Raw genomic sequence first — 13,311 nt, 5'->3', positions numbered from 1 at the left:
CCCTTGCTTTGCCATGAAACCTTTCCCAATCCCTGCAGCCTACAAGGACCTCTTTTCTGAACTCCTCACAACTTGCATTTGGTGACCCATGTGCTCACTCAGACCACAGTACACTACAGTATACTCCAGGCCTCCCTGAGATGATGCCCTTTTTCAATGAGAGGATTCGTCATAACAAAAGGACGCATGCTCACACGGTGCTGGCCACACACTGGTTTCCACATTGTCTTAATTTATTTACTCCACACAAATCCTGCCAGGAAGGCATTGCTCTAATGCTTTGCAGCAGAGAAAGCTGAGGAACACAGAGGTTACGTAGCTTGCTCAAGGCCTTATCACTTTTAGGTAGAAAAAGTGGGTTTGGGGCCCAGGCAGTCAGCAGCCTGAGCTCTTCCTGCCATTCTGGGGAAAAAAAAATTCTAGCCAATTTGAATGTACTACGTTGACTATGTTGCAGATTAAATAATTTAACATCCTTTTTACTATTTTTAACTATATTTGAGTATTCTGGGTATTTTTTTCAGCTGTGTTATCTCTGATCACCAATAAGCTTATAAAACCTGTAAGATAAGGACTGAACCTCTCTCTCCTTCCTGTTCTCCTCTTCATCTCTCTTATCCTCACCCTTTCCTTTGTCCTTTATCATGAAGCATATGGCACAGCCGTATGCACACAGCAAATGTTTGATAAACACATGGTGAATTCATTGACTTGTCCAGTTGGCCATCAAGGTCACCTCACATATAGTTGGAGCTTTTCCCACAAACACTGGATGCATATCTTCCCTGTGCCCAGCATCACGCCAGGTCCCCAGGGCCCATTAGCACATGTAGCAGGCAAAGTAACGGTGCCCTGTGAAGCTCCTGTCACCATGGAACTTGGTTTACGCCTTACATTGCCCTAACTCTGAATATTCTAAAGAGATTTCCAGACTTCTCTTAGTTGATTCTGTGATAACCCTATGACACAGATATCACCATTTCCAGTTAGAACCTGAAAAAGCAAATATAAATGATTACCCCAAGGCCATGCAGCTGGGGGGCAGGGGGAAACTGAAACTCAAACCCGAGTCTTCGTGAGTTGTCTAAATTTGCTGTGATGACCTGCCCCACTGAGGTCTCGGGAAGGCCCCTGCAGAATAGTGAGATTATTCCCTAGTTGTTTTCTTTCCATTATGGGGGAGATTCTCAGTTCATTCTTCATCCTGACTCCCCCTGGGTCAAAGTAATGCTTAGTGAGGAATTATAGCCCCCTCTGCACACCAAAAATAAACAGTGAAGGGGGAGCCAAGTGCCTCTGAGATAGCCACTGAGTGTCATGATTACTCAACTGAGTGCTTCGTGGGAGCTGTCAATAATAACAAAAGAAGAACTGTAACGAATTTGATATCTTTCTGAAAACTTGCAAAACCTGAGAAGCTAGCTGTTTTAAAACAGGAAGCACCAATGTTTACTACCTCACTAACATCTGTGATCAGACAATATCTCCATGTCTTTAGTGGTGAGGCCTGAGTGACCACTGGGTGCCCAGAGGACTTCACTAAACCACCAGGTACCACTTTGTTCTCATCTGGACAAGAACATAACTGAATTGCCACAGAAGGTGCTTATTTAGAAGATCATTTCCAGGTAGGCTGGAAAAGAGAAATGTATCCAAATGTCCAGGAGGTGAAAGAAATACCTTCCAGAGTGTTCTTGAATCTAGGGGGAAGGAGGTGGGGGTAACTGGCAATTGAGAGGTGGTGTGGGGCCAGAGAGGGAGAGGGTGTTACTAAATATGTCCATTTTCTTCTTGCCTTCTCCTCAATCTTCCTTTTCTTTCTCCCACTCATACCATGATACGTTTGCCTCTTGCACTCATCCAAACTTGGCTTTTTATACCTCTTCAATCAACATTATCTTGTTACCTGCCCTGTACATTCATCAATTATCAACGGTTGAGAATAGCACCACTCCAGAAATGTTAAGCTCAGTAGTTCATTTTAACAGGAGCGCCCAGTTATTTCTCATGGGGGAGGGTGGGGGGGATGTGAGCCCTGTATATGATTCAGGAAGAAAAGAGCAGACATAATCAGCATAATAAATTTAGTGCAGAGCACAAGCAGATAATTCACAGAAAAGTAAATCTGAATGACTAATTAATTTAAAAGACCCCCTCAGTAACTCAATAAATGTTAATTACAACAGCAATGACATTTCTTATGTCCATCTAACTGGCCAAGTGATTTTATTTTCTTTTATACCATCTCCTTGTTGATGGACATTTGCTGAAACTGGCACCAACATCTTCAGAGCCAAGAGCACACACACACTTTCTGGAAGCAATTTGGCAAAATACATCAAGAGGCTTAGAAAAAATGATGAGAGATAGAAATTGTGATTGGGAGAATGTGCTTTAAGGAAGTAACTTTTAAAATGTTTTTTTTTTATGGCTGTATTATTTATAACAGGGCAAACTGGGAACGACTTTATCATACAAGAGTATGACAGTGGTTAGCCATGAATGTCTTACACTGTGTGTTGGAGTCATTACAAATTATTTTTTCAAATAATTTTAACCACATAGAACCCGGTGCAGAATGTGCAATTTAAAGTATCAGAATACAATATAATATACAAGTGTGCTCTCACTTATAACATACATGGTACCTAGGAAAGACACAGTGGATCTTTCTCTGTGGCACAATTGGAAGTGTGGGTATGGGGCCCTGGGCAGCTGAGCACTCTGGCTATGCTGAGCACACTACTCTGTGTAGACACACCTTCTTCAGGAAAACATACCTTTCATGACCACCTCTTTCAACTAAATAGCATCAGCCTGTATTCAAAACTAAAAATCAGTCATATTTGAAATACCTATTATTCAAACGCAATGGATAATCTAGTTTGGGGGCATGAAGGTTGTTAAAAAAATATCCAAAATCAGCTGGCAGCTGTGGTTGGCAGCCAAGGAAGTCCATGTGCCACCCTAAAATAGATATGTGGGGAAATGTTTGCAACTGGGAGGAAGACAGCACTAATTTCGGCTTTAAGATATTCTTGTATATTTCTAGGGAGGAGACTCCCTCCTTCTGCTCCTGTGCCGTTTTCTGAAAGTTCTTCCCCAATTGGGCTGAATCTGTTTCCTCCCACGCCATCAAATTTCTGTTCTCTAGAGTCTACTCTCTTTTCTACAGGAAAACCTATCACATCATAGATTTTTCTATCTTAAAGGGACCTAGAAATTGTCTAATCTAATCCTTTAATTAATTATTTCTGTGCCAGATATCATTACAGATTGATTAGATTACAGATTTATGTGTGAAGATTGAATTAGTCTCTTTGTGCTACCCCCCGGGGGTTGGTTGTGGGGTCACTCCTGGGAGCCATACAAAATTCTGATCTCATCTACATAGCCAGTATATTGCTTGCTCTCCAGAGTAACCCCCCCGTGGCTTCTCCAACTCATCTTTACTGGATACGGTCCCCTCCCGATTGCATTTCAGTTGGACAGTGTTTGCATTAAAGGTACTGTAGACACAGCTGGATATCTTTTACGAGACTGGGAAATGATCACTTCCCATAATCCACATACAATATTTTACTAAGTTACATAAAACAATGAAGATCAAGTTAGATTAAATTACAGGCACATGCAGAAAGCTTTATAAAATTAACCCCATCACATGCTAACTTTATGGCCAACTAGAATCATAAGAGTTTTTAATGGAAGTATGGATGTGCAGTATGGGTAATCTAAATGTCTCTTAATAGAAAATCACCAAAATCACCCCTTAGGCAGGGCTGGGAATTGAGAGGGGGAGAGAGTTAAGGAGATTTCATGTTTGTCAAAAAATCAAATCAAATTTAAAAATGATAGAGGTTGATTTTGCATACCATAAGATTAGTCTAAAACCTGGGAGACTTGGAGCTCCAAGTGGGAAGAAATAAGAGATCAATGGAATAGAACAAACAGTACACAACAGAATCAGCAGTGGATCCTAAGGCAAAGGCGACAGTTCAAAGCCCAGGGGAAAGGGGTCAACCCGCAGAACATCTGTAAACCCTCAGTGCAGTATCCAGTCACATGTGCCAAGAGGCTAAGCCCTAGCAAGAGAAGAGCAGAGGTCCTTGGGTTATCCCCAAACTTCAGAATGTTCCAGAAGCACTAAAAAATCTCAGGGTGGGAAGAAGAAGAGAAAATGTGGGCCTGAGAGGCATCGTGGGTCCCAGCATCCTCCTGAGTGGAGGTGTAGGCTGTGGTCACCTGAGGGCTTCTCAGTTCTTGAGAGGAGCTAAATCAAATCCCAAGACTTAAGAGGAAGTCCCCCCTCTCCCAGTCTTGGTGGTTATATGTGACCCTGGCCCAAAGCTAAAGAGGAGAACCCAGCTACTCACTTTTCTACACTTGGAAAGAGTAGTCCAGCGCTTTACGTCATGTGGCCTCTGACCCACATTTCTGACCTCACTCAGTTTGTGGTTTCAAGTTCGGAAGGGTCATCCCTTCACCTGGTGATGTGCCTGGGCTTCCATCCCAGTGGCCTGTTGGCCAGTGAGTCTGCCAACTCTTCCAGGAGGCCCTGCTTGGGAACACTGGTGTTCAATTATGGTTTAATTGATAAAGAAATTGAGCAAAACTGAAAATTTTACGACTTTAAAAATGATCACAAAATCCCTATAATTCCCTTCCCTACTATAAGAATTTTTATTATTTGCTCATTTATATATATATATATATATATATATGCTATATATAAGATGTGAGTGTGTGTATATACACAGTAATGAGCAAATTGTGAATAATATTTATACTATATCTATTGAATATATAGTATATACTATATCTATAATTTCATGTTGCTGTGATCTTAGTTACATACTTTATAGTCTCTTCATGTTTCCATAAACTTTTGTCTATGATTTTTACCTGGTCCCCCAAACCAGCTTGTGTTATTAGTGAACCAGCTAAAATAGTAGGCTCTCTACAGAATGGGAGAACATCTTGGCCAGTCACCCCTCTGAGAAAGGATTAATATCCAGAATATACAAATAACTCAAAAACCTTAGCGTCAAAAACCAAATAACCCAATCCATAAATGGGCAAAAGAACTCAAGAGAAATTTCTCAAAAGAAGAAAGGTGAAAAGCCAATAAATATATGATAAAGTGTTTGACATTTCTAGCAACCAGGGAAATGCAGATCAAAACTACACAGAGATCTCATCTCAGTCCAGTCAGAGTGGCAACAATCAAGAATACCAACAACAAAAAATGCTAGCAAGTTTGTAGGGAAAATGTTACCCTTGTACTCTGTTGGTGGGACTGCAGACTAGTACGACCACTTCGGAAAGCAGTTTGGAGATTCCCCGGAAAACAAGGGATGGAACCACCATGTGATCCAGCCATCCCACTCCTTAGTATTTTCCCCAAAGATCTAAAATTGGCATACCACAATGACAAAGCCACCACGAAGTTTAAAGCAGCACAATTCACAATAGCTAAATTATGGAATCAACCCAGATGCCTGTTAATAGATGAATGGAATAAGAAATTGTGATACACACGCACACACACGCGTGCACGCGTACACACACACACACACACCACACACACACACACACACACACACAAAATGGAATGCTACTTAGCCATAAAAAGAATGAAACTATGGCATTTCCCAGTAAATGGATGGAAATGGAAAGTATCATACTAAGTGAAATTAGCCAAACTCAGAAACTCAAAAGTCAAATGTTTTCTCTCATATTTGAAAACTAGAATCAAATAAAGGAAAGGAGAAGGGAAGGATAGGATAACATAAAGAACCAATCAAATATAAATTAATAGATGAGAAAAAATAAAGTCTAGTAGAGTATAGGAAAAAGGGGAGGGGGAGGGAGGGTATAAGGAAAAGGGGGAGGGAAAAGGGGGGATTATGAACCTAAATTGATTTCCATTTATATATTTGTCAAGATAAACTCAACTGCCATGCATAACTACAAAGCTTTAATAATAATAATAGCAATAGGAATAAAATCCCCTTAAAAATAAAATAAGACAGTAGGCTCTCATTCTGGTCAGTCTTGTATAATGTATGCGTATCTTCACAGAGAGACATTAATGGTGGTAAACTACATGATGAGATTTGGGGTAGTTTTTACTTTGCTTTTGTGCTTGCATTCATGTTGTTTGTTTGCTATTACCCTATCATTTCCCCAAAAATGCAAAAGCCCTTTTTGAAAATCCCAATTCAAACTCTTGACTATCTTGAACCTAAGTATTATGCAATTGAGTCAGGTTAGACCCATGACAGCCGTGTTAGCTCTTACATCCCTGAACCCACGAAACAAGAGGAGTCAAAGCCCAGGCTGTGGATGGGAGGCACCTGCATGTCTTGAGCCTTAAGAGCTGAAGTTCACGGGCAGCCCTGAAGCCTCAATCAAAAGATCCTATGCACTCGTCACAGTGGTCATGTTGATCATATGAATTAAAGACACTATCTCCAGTTGAGCACACTTGAATGAATTTTCCTTTAAAGTTTGGCTTGTTTCTAAGTTACTCTGAGAGAAAAGAAAAGTACTAGAAATAACGAATGGTGTGTGGAAGCTCTCTGTATTTGCCCTCTGAAGAAACTGCTCTGTTCCTTCTTGTTTTAGATGCAGAACTTTTAGAGGACACTTGGGGTGATTTTAAGTGCAAAACAGACAAAACGATGGGGAGTTTTTTTCCTCAGAAGCTAGAAATAAGAACAGTGTTGGACTTAATATCAATTGTTCCTCAATTCCACTTTGGGCTTCCAAAGCCAGGAATGTGTCACTAATGGGAAGAAGATGTATCTGGGCAGAGCCATGAAAATAGATCAACAGGGGTTCCTGCTTCTTCCCAATTTCTCCAGAAATGGCTTCTCATGACCTTTCTTCCACTCCTGCTTCCTACATGATTTACGGCTTTTTCAAGTTCAAAAATGTGACTTCAAATACACGATTTCATTTCATGTCCTTATGCTAGCTAGCTCTCTTGTAAGAGATTTTCTCAAAACAAGATAACATGGTATAGTCAGTGTAGATATGAGCCTTCCACAACTCAGTTGTAACATTGATGCTACACCATTGTATAGAAACAGAATGCCCAACCAGAAATGGGTATCCCCTTGAATGGGAGACAAATAACTAGTATGCAAAAGGAAACTAACAAAAGTCTATGAGGCTATACCCCCTGCACATAGGGCTCAGCCTTTGGAAGAGAATCTGCTGAGCCAGTGCGGGTACTAAGAAACACTGCTTCCTGCTGATAGCTCTGGTGTCATGTGCCTCTGTCCCGGAATCCCACAACTTTTCTCAGGGGCTTGTGATCTGGAGACACAAGCCCTGGTACTGGAGATGGGCCCTGGACACAGAGAGGTGACCTTGTCTGGTGCCAGTGGACTGATAAATCCACAGGAGACAAGCCCTTCCAGCAGGCTGGAGCGAGAAGCCTGGGAGCATAAAGGAGCCCAGTAAGGCTCAGAAATCAGTGCAGGAACCCATGCCCATTGGACAGGTAGGAATCCAGGTTCAAGAGGTAGACCTGCCCTGAAGTGGCAGAGGGAGAGACTGATCACCTCCCAGAGTTGCCAGAGTAGTCGTGATTGCAGGAGAGGAAACCGCAACTCTAAGGGGCTGGGTGGCAGGCTGGAGACACTGTGTGAATGGTGGCTGAGTGAGATGGGCTGAGCCCAAAGCGAGGGCAGAGTCCAAATCTGCAGTTCCACAGCAATCCTCCCTGCAAGGTCTACGCACCTGGTCCAGGTGGGGTTTGTTCACTGAGCTGCCAAGGCTAAGAGGTGCCTGAAATATCTCCATAAGGAGAATGGCTGGAGATGGACAAAGCCATTGCTCACCCCATCTCCTTCCCTTTTCATGTGTGATTGTCAACTTTTAGTGGGAGGAAATGGATAACAGAGTTAAGATCACCCTTATATTGTATGGTAAAGAACTTTAAAAGGAGATCACTAGATAAAGAGCTACATGATCAGGTGCCCAAATTAATTTGAAACCAGAGAAAAAATTTTCACTTTAAAATAAATGGTTGTTTTTCTCTAGTCTTGTGCTCTGGGACTCTGCCAAGTTCCTCCCTAATGCTAGAGAACAGGAGAGATAGAAGAGGGAAGGGATCTGGAAAGGCTGACTAGACCAGGTCCTGGACATTTTTTTTTTCCTCTGAGATATCCTTTATTCCTATTTCACAGGTGAGGAAATGAGGCTGGCCCTTCTGACAAGGGAAAGCACCAGGGTCTGATGAAGCGGTCACTGGCTGAGAGCCGCCATCTGCTGGCTGGGAAATGGGCTGGGTGGGATGCCCTGGGCAGGGATCTCAGGGAGAGTGAGTGGGACAGTGTAGAGGCAGGAGGCATGGAAGAGATTTACACATAGAGATGGAACATCCCGTTCCTGCTGCACAAGTGCCACTAGCCCTGCTTCATAATATACCTGCCATCATGCCGCTAGCAGATGGCAGATCCTGGACCTTTTATGGACACTAGAGAGATCTGTATTCTGTCCTGGGACAATACATGCATTGCCTCAAGCTGCAGGTTCAGCTCTATCATTTTGTGCAAATGCCTGATAAGAGAGCCTGACAGAGCTGGGGATATCAGGGGACACCCTGCTTCCGGTGGGTTTTATCCTGCTCTCCAGCTGGGCATAAGTAGGAAAAAATGAAGGGATCCCATCAGTGACAAAGTTTCTTTTCCTTAAAAGCATTTAGGCCTCAACCTTCTTAAAATGTCTGAGCTGGCTCTAATCTGATCCAAATTTACACTCTGCTCCGATAAAGATATTTCGTGTGCTCCTTTGCTGAAATAATTACGATTGGGCTCTTCCTTCAGTCTAAGTCTTTTTTTGGAGCTCATAAACTGAAGTTTATGCCTTCTATTTTTCTTTCTTCTGTCCTTATTCTGAGGCCAGTTGTCCAAGGGTTAACTCTCAAATACACACACACACACACACACACACACACACACACACACACACAGATCTCCTTTGAAGACTCCTAGGTTTTAGGATTCTACTGAGAAGCAAAGACAATTCCTTGCCACTTGTAAAACTTATTTTTAAGAACACTCATTAACTTAAACGTCGTGTCCCTTCCCTGAGAAAGGAGAAAGCCAACAGCCCTTCCTCCCTGGAGCGAGCAGCACATGGACCAGTTGTACTTCACCAGACTCCTGCCTCATCTCATTTTCCTCTTTCTCCAGGGAAGTCCTAAGAAAAACAGGCAAGGGCAGGATGTGGAGGGTGGGAGGGACCCAAGGGAGGGGGAAAGGGTGATCATGAACTGAAACCTATGTCCATGCAGATGAGTTTGGTCGGGATGAACCCAACAACTATGTATCACCATTCATCTCTAATAAGACAAATAAATAAAAATTACATTAAAAAAGAAAAGGAAAAACAGGCACTGGTTCTACAGTTCCTGATCTATAAAAATAAGCTGAAGAAGAAATTCCTTTGACCAACCCCTCCTCTTCATCTTCTTGGTGAAGAAGCCGCTCTCCAGAGTTTGCTGTTGGCACATATCAAAGGTCAATTTAAATTGTTGACTTGATTGGATTAAGAGATGCTGAAGATTAAGAGGCTTCTGGGTATGTCAATGAGGGTGTGTCTAGGCACGTGGAATAGCCAACGGAAGTGGAGATGCTCCCTAAGCAGCACCATTCAGTAGGGTAGAGGCTTAGATGGAATAAAAGTTGGAAGAAGAACTAGGAAGCAGCAGCAGATGCAAGCTAGATTCTCCTAGACACATTCTCATTTGCTGCTTTGATCACCTGAGGACATCAGACTCCAGCTCCTTCACTCTTCCAAGGTGGACTCTGCCAGTCATTCTCCAGGGGGTTTCCAGAAGCCTCCGATCCTGGACTGGGATAGCATCACTGATCCCTCTTGTTCTGAAGCTTCAGCCTCTGGACTGCCCAGCGACTGGTTCCTCCAGCTCTCCAGCCTGCAGATGGCCATTGTGGACTATCCAGCTTCTGTTTTTTTAAGCCAATCTAATAAATCCCCTCTTTATAACCATACCGCCGGTTGGTTCTGTTCCTCTGGAGAACCTTGACTCATACAGCACATTTCTGCTTAACTCAGCATTACTAAGAGCAGGAGGAAGAAAGCAACTGAGGTTAATGCTGCCGAACATGGTAATAATTTCAATTGTTATTAATAATTACAATAGCTAAATCAACAAAAGTTAAATTTAAAAATCCTTGCATTTAAATCTAGTCATGACAGAACTGGACATGGCTAGAAACTGAAGATCCAACCCAAACTTTTACATTTACTTGTTAGAGGATTTTGAATAAATCACTAACTTTCTTCAAGTTTGAGTTTTTCCATTAGTGGCGAGGAACATGTTGCACATCATTATAGGGCCTTGGAAGGTCTGGTTATTTGTAATAATAATTATTATTACTACTATTGTCATCAACATTTTGTTTTAAAACATGAAGATAATGATTTTGATAGTCACATTTAAACTATAAGACATAAAATGCAAAATGTTTTAAAATATGCCGTCGTAGGTAGGAATGGTGGCTCACACCTGTAATCCCAGTGACTCAGGAGGCTGAGGCAGGAGGATTGCAAGTTCAAGGCCAGCCTCAGCAACTCAGTGAGACCCTAAGCAACTTAGTGAGACCCTGTCTCAAAACAAAAAATAAAAAGGACTGGAGCTCTGCCCCAGTGGTAAGACCCCCCTGGAATCAATCCCAGTACCAAAACAACATAACAGTTTGTGGTGATAACAATTATTATTATTATCGTTCTCCAACTTGTTTTTCTATTTTGAACTTTCTTCTTGAAAAGCTTTCAGAACTCAATATCCCCCATTCTTCAGCCCCATCCTGCAACATTTCTGTTTCTTTTCCCATCGAGGATCCTGCTGACTTTGAAAACTGCAGATCTTCCGGACGCCAAACCCCCTCTACCCTCAGCATTTCTGACTTGTCATTGGAAATCTGTGCAAAAGAACCTTTAAAAGGGGCTGGCAGCTCATCACGCCCTCTCTGGGTAAGCACATCATCATCACCTGGTGTGCTTTGGCCCGTGCCTAACTGCGGGACTGTCTTTTCTTCTCTTACAGGGACGAGCAGAATGGCCACCTCCTTCCCCGAGACTGAGCTTGCCCTGGAGGCAGTTGGAACCACACCCTACGACTACGACTTGGCACCGCCCTGTGAAAAAGTCAATATCAAGGAGCTGGGGGCGAGGTTTCTGCCCCCGCTGTACTCCCTGGTGCTCGTGGTGGGGCTCCTGGGCAACGTGGTGGTGGTGCTGATCCTCACCAAGTACCGGAGGCTCAAGGTCATGACCAACATCTATCTGCTCAACCTGGCGATTTCTGACTTGCTCTTTCTCTTCACTCTTCCCTTCTGGATCCACTACGTTGGGTGGAACGAGTGGGTTTTTGGTCCTTTCATGTGCAAGCTCCTCTCGGGGTTTTATTACCTGGGCTTGTACAGCGAGATCTTTTTCATCATCCTGCTGACCATCGACAGGTACCTGGCCATCGTCCACGCCGTGTTTGCCCTTCGAGCCCGGACGGTGACTTTCGGTGTCAGCAGCAGCATCTTCACCTGGGTCCTGGCAGTGCTGGCGGCCCTCCCCGAATTTATCTTTCACGAGTCCCAACAGGGCTCCGAAGAGTCTGTCTGCAGTCCTCTCTACCCAGAGGACGAGGAAGACAGCTGGAAGCGTTTCCATGCTCTGAGAATGAACATCTTGGGTCTGGCGCTCCCTCTGCTCATCATGGCCGTCTGCTACTCTGGGATCATCAAAACCCTGCTGAGATGCCCCAACAGAAAAAAGTACAAGGCCATCCGGCTCATTTTTATCATCATGGTGGTCTTTTTCGTTTTCTGGACCCCCTACAACCTGGTTCTCCTTCTCTCTGCTTTTCAAATGAACTTACTGGAGTACAGCTGTGAGCGCAGTAGACATCTGGACCTGGCCATGCAGGTGACGGAGGTGATCGCCTATACCCACTGCTGCGTCAACCCTGTCATCTACGCCTTCGTGGGCGAGAGGTTCCAGAAATACCTGCGCCACTTCTTCCACAGGCACGTGGCCATCTACCTGGGCAAATACATCCCATTCCTTCCTACCGAGAAACTGGAAAGAAGCAGTTCTGTCTCCCCATCTACTGGGGAGCCGGAACTGTCTGTGGTGTTTTAGATCTGGTGCAGAAAACTGCCTGTTGAAGCCGGACTAGGCAGGTGAAGCTAACACACTGGGTCAACAACACTGAACTCTGGGACAGGTCTTTGAACTTTCAGCACAATAGCAAAGCTCTTGAAGATCTTAAAACATAAGCAATGCGGGCAATGTTGTGCTTACACACCCAAGGTCATTATCAGAGGCCAAGGGCTGGACAGTTTACCCACTGAAAATCATAAACACCACAGCTTTGCTTGATTCTCTAAAGACTTACCTAAGTTTGGATATTAGATAATATACACAGCCACAAACAGGTAAAACTTCTTATATTTTAAAACGTAACTTCAGCCACTTACGGACAGAAATGAATTCTTTCACAAAATGCATTAAGTCAATTACTTTATTTTCTCATATGCCTAAACAAAATACTTTCTTTGCTTGGTAAAAGTGTTTTGCCTTCTTTTTTTTTTTTTTTTTTTTTTTTTTTTGCTATATGGATAAATACTCTCAAGCAACATAATGGCACCATGCCATAGCTGTTCTAAATATTCTTAATAGTTGGTTGGTTTCCTGTTCACACCAAATGACTTCATGTCTCTTGTGTGGCTCACAGAGCCCTAAAAGGTGCACTCTGCCTCTGCCCAATTCACACTATAAAGTAAGGGTCTTCTATACGTGAGAAGAAGCCCCAGTGTGGAGTGGAGGCTATCAGCTCAAAGGGACTCACTGAAGTCACTGGTTCTCAAATGTGTCATTAGAAGCACTGGGCTGGTCTAATCCCACCCCCAGAGTTTCAAAACTGGTCTGGAGTGAGACCAGAAAATATGCCACAAATGCGAGTTCTCCAGCGTTGCCAACGCTGCTTTTCCTGGGATTACACTTTTAGAACAACTGCACTAACTAACATGCTCTTAGATGCACTTCTGCCTTCTTCTGGAAACTCGGGATTTCGCAGTTGTCAGAGAAAAATGTAAAAGACCCTTTCAATGGATCTCTGCTAAAGATAGTTGCCATCTGAGAAGACTATGAACAAAGTCAGTCCATCAGAAACCAATCGACTCAGTAGGAATATCTAGTCCACTGGTTTTGGTAAGATGAGCTTGGCTAGAATACCCATATCGAGCACCCTGTACTAGAAGATGCAGGAGTTTC

At 43.2% G+C, this 13,311-nt stretch overlaps 1 protein-coding gene across 1 annotated transcript; it reads left to right on the top strand.

Annotated features, from left to right (window-relative positions):
• The first annotated feature begins 7,334 nt into the window (after positions 1-7,334).
• Positions 7,335-12,545, top strand: Ccr3 (C-C motif chemokine receptor 3). The gene is made up of 2 exons (XM_005332913.4): positions 7,335-7,513; positions 11,087-12,545. Exon 2 carries the CDS (start codon positions 11,098-11,100, stop codon positions 12,175-12,177), a length of 1,080 nt encoding a protein of 359 aa, XP_005332970.1. The 5' UTR covers positions 7,335-7,513; positions 11,087-11,097; the 3' UTR covers positions 12,178-12,545.
• Positions 12,546-13,311: the final 766 nt, after the last annotated feature.

Source organism: Ictidomys tridecemlineatus, chromosome 2 (genome assembly GCF_052094955.1).
Source record: "Ictidomys tridecemlineatus isolate mIctTri1 chromosome 2, mIctTri1.hap1, whole genome shotgun sequence".
Classification (NCBI taxonomy): domain Eukaryota; kingdom Metazoa; phylum Chordata; class Mammalia; order Rodentia; family Sciuridae; genus Ictidomys; species Ictidomys tridecemlineatus.
This window is presented reverse-complemented; position numbering and strand designations above follow the sequence as displayed.